The sequence below is a fragment of the Trichoplax adhaerens genome, genomic scaffold (genome assembly GCF_000150275.1).
Source record: "Trichoplax adhaerens TRIADscaffold_7 genomic scaffold, whole genome shotgun sequence".
In the NCBI taxonomy this organism is placed as follows: domain Eukaryota; kingdom Metazoa; phylum Placozoa; class Uniplacotomia; order Trichoplacea; family Trichoplacidae; genus Trichoplax; species Trichoplax adhaerens.
The window spans coordinates 2637377-2658030 of NW_002060949.1; the positions used below are offsets into that span (position 1 = coordinate 2637377).

Here is a 20654-nt window from a genome sequence, read left to right on the forward strand (position 1 = left end):
ATAGCAGATCAATCATAATGCGTACAATTAATACGTAGGATGCGTATAGTCAAGCATCGGATTAAGATATTTGTATAATAGTATGCCATAAAACAGAATGAAGCGGTCCAAATTTCTCTATTCTACTGTAGCTCATTCCAATCATTTTTATTGACATACATTTTTACCGTACTAAGGATGGAGGAACTCCGCTACTCATCGCTTCTCAATGTAATCAACCGAAAATTGTCCAGAAATTACTGGAAAATCGCGCTAATGTCAACATAGCAATGAAGGTAATGTATATACTACAATACATCATGATTTGTACTATCAGCTACATATTCCCTTGATGTTTTATCCTATTATTATTGCAATTCATAAAATAAAAATAAAATATTAGTCAGTAACTGTAATACTACCGTACAGGATGGTGCAACTCCAATATTTGTTGCCGCCCAAAACGGCAACGTAGAGGTAGTCAAAATACTCATTGAAAACCAGGCCAATGTGAATAGTCCAAGGAAGGTAAAAGCATAACGCTGCATATTTTAAATTTAGAAATGTGGTTCTGTACCGATATTGACATATGCACTTCTAAATTAACCCTGATAGCTAATTTCTAAATTATTTCTATGATTTGTACGGTACTGGTTGAACATGAAGCAGCTCGTAATATATATTACGCCGTAAATACTGATACTAGAATAACTATCACATCTTAATTAAATTTGCTTTCCTTTCACTTCATTTCTCTAACTTGAGATATATTAAATTCTGATTTATGCATGGACATGTCCTTGTTTTGCAATATGTAACAGAAATATTTTAGGATATATTATAATTAGCATGAACTATTTAATCACTAATAGCAGTCAATAGCCACCGTATATCGATACGGATTACTTACTACCGTAAGAAAATTTGTAGAACATTTTGATTTAAAAATTGAACGTTGACCTCCTCTCTCATACTTTAGGATATGGCAACTCCACTATGGATTGCTTGCCAGACAGGTAATTTTGAAATTGTTTCTGAATTACTCAAGGCAGGAGCAGATGTGGACTCACATAGAGAGGTATACATGTATAATTCCCTTTGAAACGAGAAACTTTACCGTATTTATTTATTACTAGTACAATTGTGAGCTATAGAAAGGCAATCAATTTATCAATCATGGTCTTAGGTTTAATACTACGATTTCCATATAAATCTGATTAAAATTTTTGACGTTGTGCTGTTCCTTTAGGATGGCGGAACTCCATTATTTAAAGCTTGTCATAAAGGCCATACTGCAGTAGTTCAGGCTTTGCTACAGCATAAACCTTCAATCAATACTCTAAAAGTAAGACAATTGCAATGTTACAATTGCAATCGGAAATTATTTCTAGTTATATAAATATATGTTTATCTCCATTGGCAAGAATTATGATGAAGCTCATTTCTGTCCTTATTTTATCCAGTTTAAAGCTGCCTTTTCTAAATTGTGATATTAATTCATTCATACAGAATGGAGAAACACCGTTACATGCAGCGGCACTCTTTGGCCATTTAGAGATTGCAAAGGCTCTGGCTACCGCTGGTGCCGACCCTACCATTGTTAATGGGGTATAATGAATATGAGAAAAGTGTTTAGCAATCTCTTTCAAACAAGCGATTATATTTCTTGGGTATATCTACTTACCAGCATTATTTAACATTTATTTTCGAAACAGGATGGTCGAACACCTATTGATCTGGCTAAAGAAGCTAAACATGACAAAATTTTTACGTATTTGTCAAGCGTTCGCCAATCCATGCAAACCGTCGTATAATGTTTTGAGAGATGGCATCGAATAGATTGACAAATTCTTCTATAATAATGTATTAAGTCAACTGATTTTTTACTGGACGTTAGTATTAACGAAGCTATTAAGGATTTTATATCTCATAATGTAAGTATACGCGTACAGCGATAAAACGTTTATAAAACAAGTAACATGACTAAAAGAGGCATACAAGTGCAGCTAATAACGCAATAAATTCTCAAAATTACCCAAGGCCTATGGATAATACTCTTATATCCTGATTCTCCTATTCATCTCATAAACTATTATATGTATATGCAAATCGGTATTACATACCATTTGCATAATGTGATATTTAAAGCTATAGTAGTATGATTTGCTTCTTTAGACGAAATTATCATCTTAATAGAAATTTACTGTTGATGATGATTGCAATAATTATCTTAATGACGGTAATGTTATATTTAAATCAACAACTGCTGATAAACTAGATGACGTACTGCATAAGTTTTACCTTTCCTGCTGATGACTGGAAAATAAATTAAAAGTTAAACTATAATAATATGATTGTTTCAATCAAGTTACTTGGAGATTGAAAAATTTATAGGAAGAAATGCGGAAGTATGAGTCTACATGAATAGTAAATAACACTAGGTCTTGCTAGGACTGAGTCAAGTAATATTATTTTTTTTAGATTTTTATTTCCAGCTCTAGCTCTACTTCATCAAGTAAGACAGCCCAAGCTGCTATAGAATATGAGTTCTGAGATTGTACTCGAAGTAAAATCACGAGTAACTTGCAATTCCGCAAATAGAGTCGTGACGATATTTCTATTCATCCTGTCGATAAGGGTTCATTCTTTCATCAATGAAATCTGTATTTCGTATCAACAGTTTAATACCGTACCACAGTAAAGAGATTATATTATTCACATTACGGGACTGCTATAAAAATCACTTATACGAGTATGTACCATACCTGTAGATGATATATAAACATTAAATCCGATAAGACGTATTATAGAACTTCCTGAAGTTAACACCTTTATTACTTAATTAGACAAGTACGCATATAAACTGTACTTAATGATCTTATCGAGAATAAATTCTGAAATTGTGCTTAAATATTTAAATGAAGCATTCGCAAATTATAACAAATAATAGAAATTTGCTTTCATTAGTATGATGTCTAAATTCATAATTTATCGATATTAACTGATACTTCGCTCTTCATTACAATTATCATAATTTACCCAAATTAGGAGGCCTAGTTTAATCTAAACGAGTAGTCGTTATTTCGGTATAGGTTGACTTTAGAAAAAATAAATATGAATCATGTACGAGTATATTGTCTATCTGTATCATAGGTCATGAGAGAATAGATTAATAACATTGTGCCACATTTATTTTAATTAAAAATTAGACTTCGGCTCTTAAATTTAAGCTATAGAACTATACAATTTATAGTATAAATAAATATTGTTACGAATGTAAATTCAATAAATATGTAGTGGCCTTAGCTGCAAGAACGACAATAATAGTTCCACTGCAAGAAAATATAAGTGAGGATTTGTTGAATAACGGTAAATTAGTATAATATTTACAATGAATAAATTCAGTACAATGCCGATAACACCGTACTGTGAGATCGTAAATAAAATTTTCGAATTGTAAGATACCGATAAGTTTTACCGTGCCCATAAATTGCCTGCCAATAATGTAATAAGACAAGCAGATAACCCTAGTCATCTGTCGCAAGTGACGACTCGGTTACAGTGTCGTGGTCTTTTTGATGAGAATAAAACAGTAACGGAGATAATCCAAGTAAACATCCAATTAGAACTCCGACAGTTCTTCCCTACACGAATTTATGTTTGCAGTAGTATTATTATTTTTTAATTTATCAGAAGCGAATTTGCTAGTTACAGAATGCGTATAATAAGGCTATAGTAAATCAATTTTAATGAAGTCGAGCAAATCTCAGTATTATGATAATTATTATTTGATTTTATTGCTAACATTTCTATATCTAGAATATTTTACATTGTAAACTATATCTACGGCGATCTTTTCTACAATTATTTCACCCTGATTTAAGTTCAATGCCATCAATACTTACTAAGTTAGTAAATAATACAGTCTGCCATAATTTTTTCTCTTCAGCAGACAGCTGAGCCATGGTTAATTGCATTTTCGATGTTAAACCTTCTATATATCCTACAAAACTAATATCATATAGTGTTTGTGTTAATTTGTTTGAAAATTAGTATTTAAGGATAATTTCATTCCTTTTCTATAAAATTCAATAGTATCACTATGGCTAATTAAATTAGCCTTATTATTATATGCACAACGAAATCTAGTTTCTGCTAGTTGATAACAGTGATCTATTGGGCTGAAACATTCTAATGACAGATCTACAACTGCATTGGGTTTGATCCAGGATATGTGTCTAGTATGGTAATGAAAAATAAGCTGTGATATCAATTGAAATAGCCTACTGTGAGCACTACTCACCAAAGTCCTGCAACGTCTGATACCATATTGCCTAGACCAGCAGCTGTGTATTAAAATAAGAATTAATCAGTACTAAAGATTGCATGCCAATGAGAAATCTTAAATTTAACGGTAAAATAATAAGAAAATGATAAATACCTGCCATAGTCGATATCGTTAAAACAGCACCTACTTTAAATTCAATGTATTCTCCCTAATGCCAAAATGAGGATTGGGAATAAAAATATAATGAACGACGATAACGAAATATTTGAAATATGTTACAGAATATCCTTGCAATTGTGATGATATTTTAAATTAATAGTAGTCTAATGCAGAATGAAAAGTTTAACTTACAGCAGTGATCATAATTACGTTGTCAAGAAAACCGAAGGCTATAAAGGGTATCCCACTATTGGCGGCAACTTGTTATTAGTAGAAAGGTATCAATCAGTCAATATCAATCTTGATCAAGCAAAATATTATATACAAGCACACACACTCAATAATTGGATAATCCAAGCTGTAGAGTACTGCATTATTTCATAGACAAGAAACGCAAATCTATTCTTGTAACTAAAATTTTATTTAAACTGAAGAACTGGAAACTATTTTGAAGTAGATAATTGTTTTCAGGGGCGGTTCTCTATATATTTCAGTATTGTCTAAGTGTGTAGATTCTTCTATTTTATGTCAGTTTTTATGTCAGTTACGAAATTTAGTAGATCACGGTATTGAATATATATAGGATAACTAAAATTAGATACATTCTAGAAAAGGTTCATCAAATCATTTGATCCCTTCTTGACGAAAAGAAAATTTAATTATTCTATGTAATCATGGATTACTTTATACATAATTCTTCATGAAACAACGTAGTCTGAATTTTTCATACTAATCTATCAATAGCTTACATATAGTGTTATACCATTAGCAAGTTTACATGTTTGAAAATAGAGAATTCTAATCGACGTCATGAAGAGTTTACTTCCAAGCTCAATGTAAATTATTGTAGAAGGAGAGGCTCATTCATATGCTATCATTTTAACGATTACTAGCAAAAATGCGAGTAAATCATGACAAAAAATTATTATTTACACCTAATTGTATCGTATCGCCAGATGCCTATCTGTTCAAAATTCTACCGTTAAAAACCTTCTTATTTAAATGGGTTGAATGCAATATTATTCAGTTGTAGAATTTTATATTTTTAATCATTAATATTAGGATGACTAAAAAGTCGATATCCATAAATTAGGCATATTAAAACGTTGTTAAAAGATTATTATTTACTCCTAATTGTATCCTGTCACCATATGCATATCTGTTTAAAGTTCTATTATTAAAAACCTTCTTGTTTAAATGAGTTGAATTCAATATTAGTCAGTTTGTAGAATTTTATGCTTTCGTTCATTAATATTACGATGACTAAAACGTAGATGTCCATTAATTAGACATATAAAAATGTTGTTAAAGGGAAGTCACTAATTATATTTTCGTATTGTATACTATATTGCGTACTTTATTATTGCAGGGTCAATTAGAATGGAAGGCCTTAACAGCTATAAATTGGAAAAAAATCACAATACTAATGATAGGATATTTTATAATACACATACAGTGTCTAGGAAAGACCTTGTGACGTTTTTTTAATTATATTGGTCTATTTCGAATGCGGATCTTACTTCTACATCATTAATAAGTATAGTCTGACCTTAGTAACTCCGATTGAAAAAGTAACAGAAAGAATTTTAGCATAATAATTTTTAATGATATTGTTATTATTTCAATCAATAAATTATAATTAAGGGATCTATTACCCTGGCAGTTTTCAATGCTCTGAATAGCGAAGTAATAGAAAGGAAATTATGAAATGACGAAGCTTTTAATTACCGTGTTAGGATTTGAATCAATAAATTACATTAATGGGCCAATTAGTATAGCAGACTTTAAATAACTTTGATTGCAGAGGTAATAATAGATTACATATGAAACAATACTCTAGTTTCCTCTCACGATCTGTCCTGTATAGATTAATTTATAATTACACTGTGGCGTATTAATGATAATTTTTTGAATTGTTGCTAAAAGGTCAACTAAATTTGCTGATAACTCCAATTAGGCAAAGTAATGGCAGATGCAATATGAAGCGAAATTTTAGCTAAGTATTGTATACTTCCGCAATCTCTATAGAAGTTATTCCGCAAGCTTCAACTGAAATAGCAAATATTATTACGTTAATGACTCTGATTAGTCAAAGTGATGTCATATGGAATGTCTATTAGACCGGTGTAGTCCTTCTAACGTTGATTTCTTGTGATTAGAGCATGAAATTTTGAATGCCTTATAAAAATTACTGCTCAAGAATCAACTGAAATAGGAGATATTAACTTAATGACTTTGATTAGTCGACGAAATGACAGACTACCGGTAGGTATTAGATATTAATACTAGAACAATGAGTGGAATGGCTAATTTAAAAAATAGTAGATTAGGTACGAAAGTAGACTATTATGATTTCTACCATTCCTAGAGAGAAGATCTTGTAATAATAATTTCGAATGGCCATATTATCAAATTAAAACAATCACGTTATGAAACATCGTTAATTATAGAATAATACAACGCTAGTGAATTATATATACAATATGCGTAACATATATTATCACAGTGTAATTTTTTATTAATCTAATAAGAAAGCTTTTTATGACAAGATTAATTTTAAATAAATAAAACTAACCTAGTAGCAACTTTCTCAGGCTTGGCACCGTAGGTTTGATATAATGTTGTCGAGCAATAGCTCTTTCCTCTATAAACAAGTAATCATGACGTAAAATCGTTCATTATCGATCAATAGCGGAAAAATAGACGTAGAAGTATATTTAAATTTGAATAATTATTATTCAAATAGAAAATACTTTTTTTCTATACTAAGCAATGGTAACAAAGGATTAGCCTAGTCCGCTTTAATGAATGAAAAAGCATCATGTCGTCAAGAAAATTATTATTCATTTATACTCACGTTGAGTTAGTTGAATGGCTAAATCTTTTAAGCTTCCTATAATTAATCAGCGTATCCAAATTAATTTATAGTTAGTATGAGATAGATGGATAGAGGTTTAGAATTGACATTTAGATTATAACATGTATGATAGAACCTAGTCAACTAAAACGAACTGGCGTTTTCCTATTACAGTAAAGATAAAACTTGATTTTGCAAATGCCACTATTGGCAACTTTAGAACAATCCATTTTGATACATACTGTAGTAATATAACAAGAAATGGTTACAATATGAAAGAAAAGGGTCATTAAAGAAAATTGATCCATGTATCATAGGAAATGATTGGATCGATTGATTGATTGATGCCTCTATTTAATAATGACACTACCTATGTATTAGGATTAAGATTATAGTTTTTCTCTTCTTGATCAAAATGGAGACAGCTTGAAAGTATTACTGCAGTAAACTCATTCCGTAAACGATCGTATGAGCAAGTTTCTGGCATTGCAAGCAATCTTGGCATGACAATATCCTACTACCACTACTCGTTTATATTAAAGATAGTCATGCGAAGGGCTATGCGAATGAAAATAGACAATTCGTTCAAAGGATGTTCTAAAGTATTGACATCAATAAAACAACGACAACATCGGAAATCTTCAAATGTGGAAACGATGTTGTAATCATTCATATACAGTCATTCATTTTAATGTTACCAATACATGCAACGAACACTCGAGTAGTCTGCTTAGTGTTTCTTCATCGATTGAATCTATGAGTAGGGTGCTATTGTACAGTACTTTATCAATGTGGCCATTAGGATCGTACTATGTTTTCGGCAAGAAAGTAAAGTAAAGTAGAACATAGGAAATAGTGACCATGCAGATCATCACCGTAAATCACAACACTAATAAGATTGTACATTGTCTTTAAAAAGTAAACGATAGCATAGGAAGCATAGGATATCCACTTGATGTTACTGCAACAAAAGAATTTTTTCATTCAGAATGAATCAATGAATTGTTAGCCATAATAGACGTCGACGATTATCGTAAGAAAATATCAACGATAAAGTAAGAAATAACATGGGGATAATTGATCATCCATGATAGCTATGTTGACGATCATCGTACAATTATGGATGAATTTATATCCTACTTGACATGGTACAATCAGTAGATTATCATACACAGTCCAAGTACGTGTACTAAATACTTTACTACGGCAAGAAAAAAAATGAAAAATCAAAAATTGAAACGCCTATTTCATCATTATCAATCAGACCTGGCTTCCTACCCACAACCGGCAAAAGTGATCGCAGTAGAATTTCCCTTTCTCTACTATGTAATTGCATGATAAAAGCTGTCGCTTCATTTTCTGTCAGAAAATTATCATCACCACGAAATTGACGATAACGATTAACCACAAATCCAGATGAATATGGACGATGAAATGGCTGATTCTGATCTACTTTAACTTTAGAATCACGATGATGATAATAAATACGTCGCAATGGATCCTTCTGTAATGATTGACATGGAAGTAGAGCCGTCTTCCATATTGGATTGAGTATTCGATGCTTGCCAAAAACTTTATTCATCGTTGTCCAACTATTGATTGATTCTTTCCTGATAGGGCAGACACCTACCACTCGGCGATTCTGAATTGCAATCGATGATGATGCAGCAGTGATTAATTAATTCAGAACGAGGGTGATGGCAATATTCTACGCTATAGTTTCTGAATTGTAATCGATGATGATACAGCGGTGATTAACTAATTAAGAGCGAGAGTGATGCAATATTCTACGCTATAGTTTCTGAATTGTAATCGATGATGATACAGCAGTGATTAACTAATTAAGAGCGAGAGTGATGGCTATATTCTACGCTATAGCTTCTGAATGGTAATCGATGATGATGCAGCAGTGATTAACTAATTAAAAGCGAGAGTGATGGCTATATTCTACGCTATAGTTTCTGAATTGCAATCGATGATGATGAACTAATTAAAAGCGAGAGTGATGGCTATATTCTACGCTATAGTTTCTGAATTGCAATCGATGATGATGAACTAATTAAAAGCGAGAGTGATGGCAATATTCTACGCTGTAGTTTCTGAGCGTAGTAGTTGCCGGTTGCGTTGCCTCGATGCAATGTTTACTTAAGCGAAGGGAGTGTGATGTGTGCAAACAAGGTCTAGGCTAGTCGAGAGACCTACTGGAAACTGTATGCTATAACTAGGCTACAGTATCAAAGAATTGGGCAGTAGGATGATTTCTATTAAAAACATTGAGACGGTAGTTTATCCCACGTCCGCACCTCGGTATGTGTGCACTGTAGACAAGATACTGTAGACTTTTTACTACCAACGATCGCAATTTTACTCTATGTATACTACTATACTGCACTCTACCATGATACAGTGAACTACCAAACTTGAACAATCACTGTAACGGCCATGCCTAAAAATAAACATCCAATGATTGGCTGTTAAAAATAACTTCGAAGCAACACCAATCAAACTCCGTTGCTATGATACCAGTGCAAAACCTTCTGCATTGATAGAGGTTGCATAGTAGCCCGTTAACTTGCTCTCTAGCATCGATAAAAAGAACAAATATTACTAAATCGAATAGACAACAACAACCAATCTATTCTAATATAAATCAACATTGGAAAACGCAATGTTGATTTGTAATGATTCAATCATTCGATGATACATTGAGCAAAGAATAAATTAAGGCTAAAAAATAGATAACTTAAATGGCCAACTGTTCCAACTACGAACGCGATTCATTTCAATGTCATATCGCATAGAATTTTATAATGAAGCATTTAATAAACCATAACAATTTTTTATTCTAATAAAGGACATCCTGCAATGAAAATTCGATCATACATAGTATAGGGTCCTTGAAAGGAAATAATCCAATAGTCATCCTAACAAAGAAATTATTCAAAGCAGTATTGTAGGCAACCAATTACAGGCGTTAAAAAAATGACACAACAATCAGCAAGTAATCTTATACACAATCATTTGCTTATTACTTGCGTCAAACTGCACGTACAAATTGATATAATGTCATACATGAAGGTTATTTTTATACGTACTTTACCATCGCTAAATTAGCGCATAGATATTATACTCAAGTAATAGCAAATAGCAACAGTTGGAAGTTCAGTCCATGGCTATGATACCTTAATTTTTGTACAATTTCTCTTATTATTACTTAAAATCCATGAATTACATACGACGGCCTGATTTTTTTACATGGCTGGAATTAAGGTAGGCAACAGTGAAGTTAATTAAATTAGATCTATTAGGCAAGAATAAAATCAGTTTATGTATGCTTTTATACCACTTCAGAACTGGACGAAAAATACTGCTACAGACACATAATCAAACTAAGCTATTATTCATAATTTTCTTCATATTCTTGATTTTAGCTTCTTAGCCAAAGCATTAGGCGTAAGTATGCCAATCACGTAAGATACTATTGATGATAACAATATTATACTGTATTAAGGCAGATCTCAATATAGATTTCTAATACTGTATAAAGTAAAGAGAAATCCAAGTCGATAAATGATTTGCTATAGTAGAGGATATGGATAATGCTTTAAGCAAGCATTAAAAATACGTAAATCCTGTAGTCTACGTACTACTTAGAACAACATTATCCTTTTTGCTCTATACAATGCATGAAATGAAAACTATGCCTAACCGGGTTTAACTAAATTAAATTTAACTGTACAACATATTAGGCTTAAAATTTCTTACTATTATCATATATAAGATAGATAATAACTGTAATTCACGGAATTTAGCGAACTCAAATTTTTGTAGTGACAAGACGCATTTGTGAAACTTGAAACATTTTTAGTATAAAGATTTCATTTTATCTTGGCCGTTAGTTTCCCGAGAAAATATTTTGGAGAAATACACCGTCAAATCGTCGCACCGATGCAGGCTTAGATTCTAAAGTTAGTCAAGTGCTACCATCACCACAAACATAGATTAAATTAATATTAGCTAAAAAGGAGTAACATTCAAATTGCTCTAATAACTGTTCGGCCAGAAATGAAAAGTTGTTTCTCAAACTAATGCCCGCTATGGGTGATTAGATTATAAATAGTCCGATGATTTTACTCAAATTTATATAATTTATGAGTACAAAATCTTCTCCTATAAGTGTACAACAAGTGACTAAATTTTCTTTTCGATAGTATTTCATGTGGTTGTTAAATAGCAATAAGGCGTGCGATGCAGATTTACACCGGACTGTCAACATGTATAGCGCTGAATATAATCGTAAAAATATTCTAAGAGCCATCGAAGCACTGCGAAATAGGCAGCTAAGGTTAACTTAGTCGATAGTATTTCATCATTTTAAAACAGTATTATATTTAATACATTATCGAGATAGATATCAGCCTGTAATAGTTTTCTTGATATTTTACTAAATCTGCAAGTGGTTATATTTTTCAATCTCTTTACTGAATTGCCGGTACCATATTATTGGAAGTGTTAGATTTTAAAGCTTCTAGCACTAGGGACTGAAATATCCTTCTAAAATTTAATCTATTTCAATTTTATTATAGTTTCGATCAAATTTATATATCAAGGCTAGCATATCAATTATACGAAGAAGATGATTTAACAGGACTAAAGTTAAATGAAGATATTATCATGAAAACTATTAAGGTATTACAACGCCGCCTCAACTTGATGGATTATTTTCCTTTGTATAAACGGTGTTACATTACATATTTTTATTATTCTATTTGATCATAGTCTCGAAGAAATTCATAGACATAAATCAATTAATTTTCTAAATATAATATGTTCAAAATATTTGTTTAACTGATTACTAACCACTGACTGAATTAAACATTTTAAAGATTGAAATTGTGATCGTTTCTAAAACACAATTAACAATTTTTTTTCTAACAATTTAGCATTAATTTATTATCAGATTAATTTTTAATCGTTATTTTAATGATCCTGTAATATCTTTGCAGTTGATTTTTTTTTCTTAACCAAATTATAGTTATGTGGTAGGGTTATTGCACCATTAAGATTATATCATGAGGTAAGAGTTTAAGGCATTTTCTGATCTACAAGATAGTAACATATATCCTTTTCTTTTATATATCTGCACCTATAATTGTTAAGGCAACTAAATATTTTACGATCGATATTTAATCCTTCTATATTTTAGATAAGAAATTTAAAAAAGAACAGACATCGAGAAGATAGGGCAGTTTATTACGAATTTATTGATATCTTACTAAGGTAAGGGTGCTTTCCGCAATTTTTTAAAAACTATGTCAGTTCTGATGTCTTCGTTAATACCAGTTGGCCATGAGTATCGCATTTGATCTAGAATTGAACGCCAATTTGATAGCATAGAATTCGTAAAAGATTCATATTTAATCTCTAATCTTATCAGTGGGAGACTAAGCAAAAAGGATTATGTTAGTAAGATATTTACTGAAACGCATTCAGTAAGCCAAGTACCCGCTCTAAGAGCATAAAGTACCATATGTCATAAGTAAGGTTAATGTCTAATTTCTAAGCGTTAATCAAAATTTAGTCAAAAATATTTTCATAGTAAGATAGCTATTGCAAGATATTTAGTAAATAATATCCAATATCCACTTTAATGCAGCATTGCATACTAGAGGAAAAGTTTAAATTGATTTCTAACTAAAGTCAATACCCTTACATTATTTTATGGAAATACTTGCAGTAAAGTCCAAAGTGCACCAAAAATTTATCTTGATTTCTAACTATAGTCAGATACCAGTACTTGGTGAACCATTTTATTGAGACATTTATAGTAAAGTATAGAGTAACCTTCTTAATTACTAATTGTAGTCGGATACCCGTAACTTGGTGAATTATTAAGATGCTTTTATAGTTGATTATTCAATAAGTAGAGATTAACGCATTTTTTCTTATTTTAATCGGTACTTGATGTACTGTGATTTTAGTAAGATATGTACTGGTAAAACATTTGTTTCGCCTCTTTTAAGTCTTTCTATCTATTTTTTTATAATCAAATTTAACTGTAATTACCACCTTAGGAAAATTTTGAATTTTACACCCCACATAACCATGTAACTGTATTAAATGTGCCGTAGCATGGCTTGTTTATCACAAAACTAAAATACAAATCAAGGGTTTTTACTGTAGAAGTTTTTTTTACTCCTATACAGTTCTAGTATGATGTTTCTGTTAAACCTATCGTTAATGCCTACCCAATTTCTATGGTACATCTACCTACTACCAGTATAATCGACATACTCATAACCTAATTGCTGAAAGAACATCGGTGCTAAAATAACGGGCCTTTTGTTTTCATTTGTATAATTTTTGATTTTAATTATTATATAGTTGAATAGAGAATTGATTTGAATTCATGATATTATAACAATGGGCTACATAGTAGTTGTGCTGCAGAATTGATTTACATTAATAGTTGATTTACTTTTATATATGAAACGATGATTTGTCTGCTTATGCATGGGCATACGCACATAATATAGAATTGATTTACGTTAATAGTTAATTTACTTTTTAATTTGTAGCGACGATTTATCTGCTCATGCATGAGCATACGTACGTACATAGCCTGACGATATTGAAGGCGTTATTTTAGTAAAAGAATGTTTTGTCTGTTATTACAGTTAATCATTTCTCCCTTAGAATGTATTTAAGCAATAATTAAAACTTTATCGACACATTCTTAAGAGATTAATATCGCAATATTGACTCTATTGCCATACGTATCAATGGAAAAATAATTTTCTTATAGAAAGTAATAAAACTGTTATGATTAAATAGTTGTAGTCAAATACTTAGAGAAGAATGCAGTCAATCTTCCTATAGTACGTCAATACACAATCTTGAAAAGTAAAACTATTTATTTATTTACGACAGGTGCAATCTTAAAGAAGAAGTTCCACATCCGCGTTCAATTCCATTTGAAATAAAAAAGAAAGGGGAATTATACGATGTTAGTTTAAAATATGAATTGTTTATTCATTCAATCGTATCATCCCATTCTTCGACCACAAATAAATTATAATCATTATTCATGATATTTCCCCTCATTTTCTCTATTATCTATAATTATTGCAAGAATAGCTGATTTCTTTTTTTGACGTAGTAGATTTTGGTATTGGAAAGAATTGTTCAAGTTGGGTTTTTTTATTTTAATCCGGTTATTATAGGTGTGTGACTTTGATGCATTGCTCCATACCCTAGACGAAAGATTATTAGAACAGTTACAGAAAAGATATTCTGTAAGGAATGGATTAACACTTCTTTATAAGTATTCAGCTATCTTTTAAAAGCTATTGGGATTTATCATAGAGGAATGAAAATAAATTTAAAGTGCTTATTAATCGGATCTTTAGAAATAGCCTGTGATGGAATATTTTAATAGTAATCTTAGCCATAAATTTACTTTAATATCCTCATTTTTTACTTTGAAATTGTTGTATATCATTTAAGGTGTTATAAACAACGTATTATTGCTTTTATTTTGGCTAGCGTGCTCAAATGATGGCTCTCAAACGACAATTACAAAGCAAACTAATATTTCAAAAACAACAAACTCTATTAATCGGTAGTGACGAACGAGACGAAATGGTAAGGTTTCAAGCTACCCTTTTTTAGACTATGCTTAAAAACAGCTTTCATCAAAACTTATTGGAATTTGATGGCATCGTTGGGTCTATAAACTGTTTTGTCACGCTTAAGTTTCACATTTTTAATTCTTTAATTCTTTGAACACAGATTCAAAGAGAAAATCGAGACTTCGATAGATTATCAGAATTTTTAATGAAATCTGAATCTCTGGTTAGTATGCTAATGAGTTAAAGCAATGAATAACATATAGTACAAAATTCGTCTTAAAATTAGAATAAAATTTTAAACTTACATCTGTCTTAAGAATATATGCTATTTAAGAGGACCGGTAGTAAACATCAATTATCGTTGTTTTACACGCAATCAGCTTCGCCAAGCAAAATGTGGTGGAACTCAATATCGGAATTATTCTATAATGGGCGACCAGGAAAGCCGAAAAGTTGACAGCATTCAGGTATAATTTCATAATAAAGCATATAGATTATCATTAGTCTTCTATTGCTTAAATTGTATATTATCATACAAATCAGAAATAACAGTACACACGCTATGAAAGTTTTCATTACAGTTAATAATCAACTGATTTTATTAGCTCTTATAAGAAGACGATTATAAAAGAGGATTACCGTGTTTTCATATCAGGACGCTAATTTATTTACTGAACAGGAATTATGTGACGAGGAAAGCAAATCTCTCCTTGAATTTGATGATCATCTCATTTCCAGAAGTGCTACTGCTCAGCTGCAACTTGTTAAAGCCGCTAAAAGTCGCCAAGAAAGAAATTCTAGGATAGACTTAGATTCCGATTTTATCGATAGAATTAGTACTGCTATGAATCCATTCCGAAATCATACGGCAAAAAAAACCAATCTGTCTACTAACAATAATATCGAAACGAGTGCTAGTCATGATAAATCGTCAAATTCTGTACCAGATATAAAACAACGCGCAGCGACTTCACCCCCCAAAATACGCAGAATTCCTCAATATTTTGAGAAAGATGTGAGTATTCAATGATAGTGGTACAATGGATATTGTCGAATTTTAATCTGGTAGTAGTGTACTTTAATATATCTACAGGGCAACTCTGTTATTGCAATATACGGCTCAAATTTAATTTCAGTACGACTTAAGATCTTGTACGAAAGATCATTATTTAGTAGATTGTTATATTACTTGATCTGAAATTATTTTTGGTAGTTTCAAACTTATCTAAGGATGAAACTAAATCTTATGATATTGTTAAAAATAGGAAAAGAATCGATTGCAACTTTACAAAGATTCTGTCGAGTGGGACATGGTTTCAATGGTAAGACTTTTTACGTAGGCACATGCATTCTATATCGCTAAACGATATGCAGAATATGATACACTAATTAATTGAAGTGAATTAATAATAGCTACAAAGACTGATTGTAATGTAATTATTAATACCTAATATATATATACTATTTTAATTACTCTTCTAAATAGAATCAAAGAACTCAACAGTTACTGAATAAAATGCATTCAAAATATGAACGTGAAAAATATGTTAGAAATGTGCATGCTACTTGGCGAGGTAATTCTAACTCCTTCACCGAGTTCCATTTGCAATGACTTACCTTTATTATTATTTTCAATTTTTATACCTAAAGATAATACTTATCAAGTTGGCCCAAAGGTAGATATAAATCACAATTTCTTAGTACTTTGGGAAGCGAAAAAATGATTTTATCAAATTTTAAAATCCTTCCTGACTTGATTAGAACGTTAATTTACTGCTGCTGTATGATAAGTTTCTGTCATTACTTTTTTCTACTATAGTCCCAATATAGACGACATCGAGAGTCTGCAGAGAATTTAGCAACAGAAATATTAAACGACGTCAATAGTAGAATCAAACCTGCGCCAGAGCCAGTCTATGATGATAGGATTCCCACAGAAGTCCAAATAGAGCGTGGTCAGATAAAGCACAGACATGGTTACCAGCAATTATTCAGGCGAAGGGTAGATGAACATACTATTAGCATACGTATACTTGAGCAACGTGTGTTATAAATTTATTTCTTATGTATTCTTCTCTTTATTTTAGTCATTATCTTGTGAATATTTCATGTCATATACTTTTATCGATGTTAGATAAATAATAGCGCTTTATTCCACAAGTTATCAGCTAAAATCATAACGCCTACACGTGAAAATGTTGTTAAAATTTTCTTACAAGACGTAAAAGGTTTCAAAGATTGCATATCGATTAAAGCGTAATTCTATCTATTGTTCGATCATATTCTGTGCCCATATTTCACGTGTATAGCATATACGCGTATGTGTACATAACACATACATTTACCACATCTGATATATTCGTGTCGCATAGTCATGTTTGTAAATTACGCCTTGTATTTAAACTTGAAGTGATACAATCCGAGACATATCGTATTCATTATAATCTCTATTAATGAATTTATGATATGTAAATTGTACAATGGAGATCGACAAATGGTTAATTTAATTTTGATTGTCATTTTTGATAGACTGAAATCTAAAGAAAGTCTATTTATACAGAACATAAGCAATTTTGAAACTGTTTGTGATACTAACTTTTTGAATAAAATTAAAGATTCAGAAAGTAAAAACAGCATTCAAACGCATAAAATCAAAATTAATAGCTTATATTTTAATGACTTACATAAAATCAATCACTAACGGTTAAAAATAATCTACAACTGTCATCAGATGTATATTTTCAAAAGTATACCAAATCTTGAGATTGATCCACTTGTAGTAATAAACAATGGATTATAAATATAGCGACTATATAGGTAATTAAAGCAGGCTGTAAGTTGCAGCCCATTACAGCCGTTGCAATAGTAAAATTTATTATTTATGTTAAAAAATTTTTAGCTTTTGATACATTTTAGCATTGCAATTTAGATAATTCAATTATTTTTCTTTTTAGAAGAGCCAAAATAGATGCACTTCCATTCCGGTAAATAACACTGAAATTTCCAAACTTTCGTTTATGTCAATGATTAAGTACAAATTCATAAATTATTTCTTTTCACTCGAAAATGTTAGTAATTAAATAAGTACTTTGAAAAAATTCATCAGCTATTACATGCGGCCAAAATACAATGTATACGATTGGAGACAGTAGGATACTGATATTTTACATGCACAAGCACTAGCAGCATGAATTTGGGTGAGAAAATACAATTTCTTAATATTGACTATTTGATAGAAGCATCATGGCATGATAAATGAAGCTGATTCTTACGATTTCATCATGTAGGAGTGCTCCAATAGTATAGCCTAATTAGGTTTTACAGGCGGTTGTTACCAAGAGATTGGACTCGCAATTTAATCCAATCTATCTATATACATTTCAAAGAGGATGATAAAATGAAATTAATATAGCAATCTCCAAAAGGGTGCAATTACAGGTATTTTCATAGCTAGCTTTACCGGAGCAAACCATGGAGTTCTTGTTGCAGGAAAAATCATTTTATGGAAGAAATTGATTTGATTAAAGGGAAAAATGACATGTAGGTGTAGATGATTGACACTATTAAACGGAGGCCAATGAAATCCTATCCTATAAAATACAGTATAGACGTATAGGTTCGACTTAAATATAGTCTTATTGTTAGTCCAAGCCCTATTAAATGGTAAGACGGAAGTAGATCTACTTTGCACGAGACGTTATCTATGATAAATAATAATTACTACTAATATAAAAAGTTCACTAACCTACAATCTGACACTTTCCCTTCATGCTTTGCAATCGTTTCTTTGCCAATCTTCTCCATATGTTCCACTATTACAAGCAGATAATTTCAATTTTATGAATTGTGATTACAATCAGTTTAAACCAGGCGGACAGGCATTGGATAATACAGTAATATCAATTTGGTGAGATCAACTTACGAAGAGGAAGATGTTCTAACTTTAGTTGTGCGGCATTTCGAATGTGCTCTTTAGAAATTACCAGGAAATGAAATTGAGAGACAGGTTTGATATCTTTAAAGACGGAAACTTTATCATCCTATTCTCAGATACAGAACAATTACTTGTAAACAATGGAAGGTTTGCATAAGCACAAGTAAATTGTACTATAGTATTTTTCAAAAGATTACATCATTCCGAAAAATTTATAATCTTAAAACTACTGTACTGTATACTGACTTCGTAGAGAACTGTTGTTTTTGGATCCTCTTTTGCAGCAATTTTGCAGAAAATACAACGTTTTTGTGGATCCATTTAGTACCAAAAAGCAGTATTATATATGTGTATGACAGTAAGGGGCAGGTAGTTAAACAACAGGTGCCCTGCAGACTCCACACCATTCAATGTATCCCAATCGCTTGAAAAACAGAATACATAAGTCCATTTCGTGTTAGCATTACTATACTCGTATATAATAGATATAGTGATCATTTTTTTGTTTATTACATTTTGATATTGTATAACATAAAGTATACGTTGTTCAATTTGTAGTCATACTGCGTTGTGTATGGTATTTACTGTAAACAGTTTAGTTGTCGGCGATTGTGCTATTAGAAGTACAGTATAATACAGCACGTAGCAGGAAGTAAAAGTGATGCTGTACTAGTACACTACTTAGCACTTATTATAACTGTAGTTCAGGACTCGTTTAACATCATCGGGTCTATAATAACAGAGCTTAATTTTTATCAGAAGCGAAGTATCCACGTTTTTTAAAATGGACGAAGAGGGGAATTGTCCAAGTACCGTATTGTATGTAAGTTATCGAAATTGATGACGCTCCAGAAAGGTATAAGACTAAATTATTGCACATCAATAACATAACTAAGTTCCGATATCTGTATTCTTGTATGATTTACAACTGTAAATACCACACTTCTACTGCAATATGAACTACTGTAGAATCGTATTTTGATCCATTCCATAATAAAGCAACTTTTGTAAATCTTTTCAATAATTCTTTCTGCGCAGTTTACCTTGACAAATTTTTTTTAACATTGTAATTTACACTTTACCATTGCTACTATCATGGCAGCTCATTCAAGCGCAAGATGAGCTGGTTATTACTAAAACAACAAGCTGGTTCGTTTTAATTTCAGGAGCCAAAGTAGGCCACCATGCAATTAATACAGTGATTGATAATGTTATGTCAGCTGTTGATGGATTGACTGTAAATAATATCTTCCTTGCTATCAGTACCGTACTGGCACTGTAGAGGGCTGACATTATTACCCATAGTAGTTAGAATCCACCCTTGAAATCGGTGACATTTTTACCTGCGTATTCGTGAAGTTGAGCTTGTGCTTGAAGGTGCAAGGATTTGAATTTTAGATAAATCACTAATGTCCCCAACTCTGAGATTAAACCAAGTAAGCAAGATCAGCTAGGATCAACAACTTGATCAATAATTGTCATGGCCTGCTTAAATTAATTAATTGTTGACTTCATGGAGTACAATACATATTACTGTAGACTACAGTCCGCCAACGTACTGTACACTGTACCGCCATTGTATAGTACTGTATAGTACAACTCGTGTGAGTGTGATCCATAGTGTGACCTACGGTTGTGTGACCCGTAGAGACATCGTACATCACGATGGTGTGAGTGTGTGTGACTCACCCGTAGAAGATACTGTACATGTCAAATTCTAGGGGCTTTTTCTTGGGGACCTACAGTACAGTACTGTAGCTTATACACTGTACACACTACGGTGCCGAACCGCTGAAGTTTAGCTGT

At 31.5% G+C, this 20654-nt stretch overlaps 2 protein-coding genes across 2 annotated transcripts; one reads left to right on the forward strand and one right to left on the reverse strand.

The window, feature by feature from the left end:
* Positions 1 to 3506: 3506 nt before the first annotated feature.
* Positions 3507 to 8865, reverse strand: TRIADDRAFT_58081 (uncharacterized protein; the record flags this gene model as incomplete). Its single annotated transcript, XM_002114319.1, has 8 exons — positions 3507 to 3623; positions 3885 to 3990; positions 4283 to 4325; positions 4421 to 4475; positions 4619 to 4686; positions 7002 to 7070; positions 7284 to 7319; positions 8550 to 8865. The coding sequence occupies 8 exons, from the start codon at positions 8863 to 8865 to the stop codon at positions 3507 to 3509; spliced, it is 810 nt and encodes a 269-aa protein (XP_002114355.1).
* Positions 8866 to 10538: 1673 nt separating this feature from the next.
* Positions 10539 to 16638, forward strand: TRIADDRAFT_58082 (uncharacterized protein; the record flags this gene model as incomplete). The annotated part of the gene is made up of 16 exons (XM_002113997.1): positions 10539 to 10553; positions 10715 to 10753; positions 11183 to 11251; positions 11495 to 11628; positions 11870 to 11972; positions 12319 to 12360; positions 12490 to 12563; positions 14214 to 14289; positions 14507 to 14578; positions 14829 to 14927; positions 15075 to 15137; positions 15295 to 15381; positions 15594 to 15929; positions 16180 to 16236; positions 16401 to 16488; positions 16565 to 16638. The coding sequence occupies 16 exons, from the start codon at positions 10539 to 10541 to the stop codon at positions 16636 to 16638; spliced, it is 1428 nt and encodes a 475-aa protein (XP_002114033.1).
* Positions 16639 to 20654: the final 4016 nt, after the last annotated feature.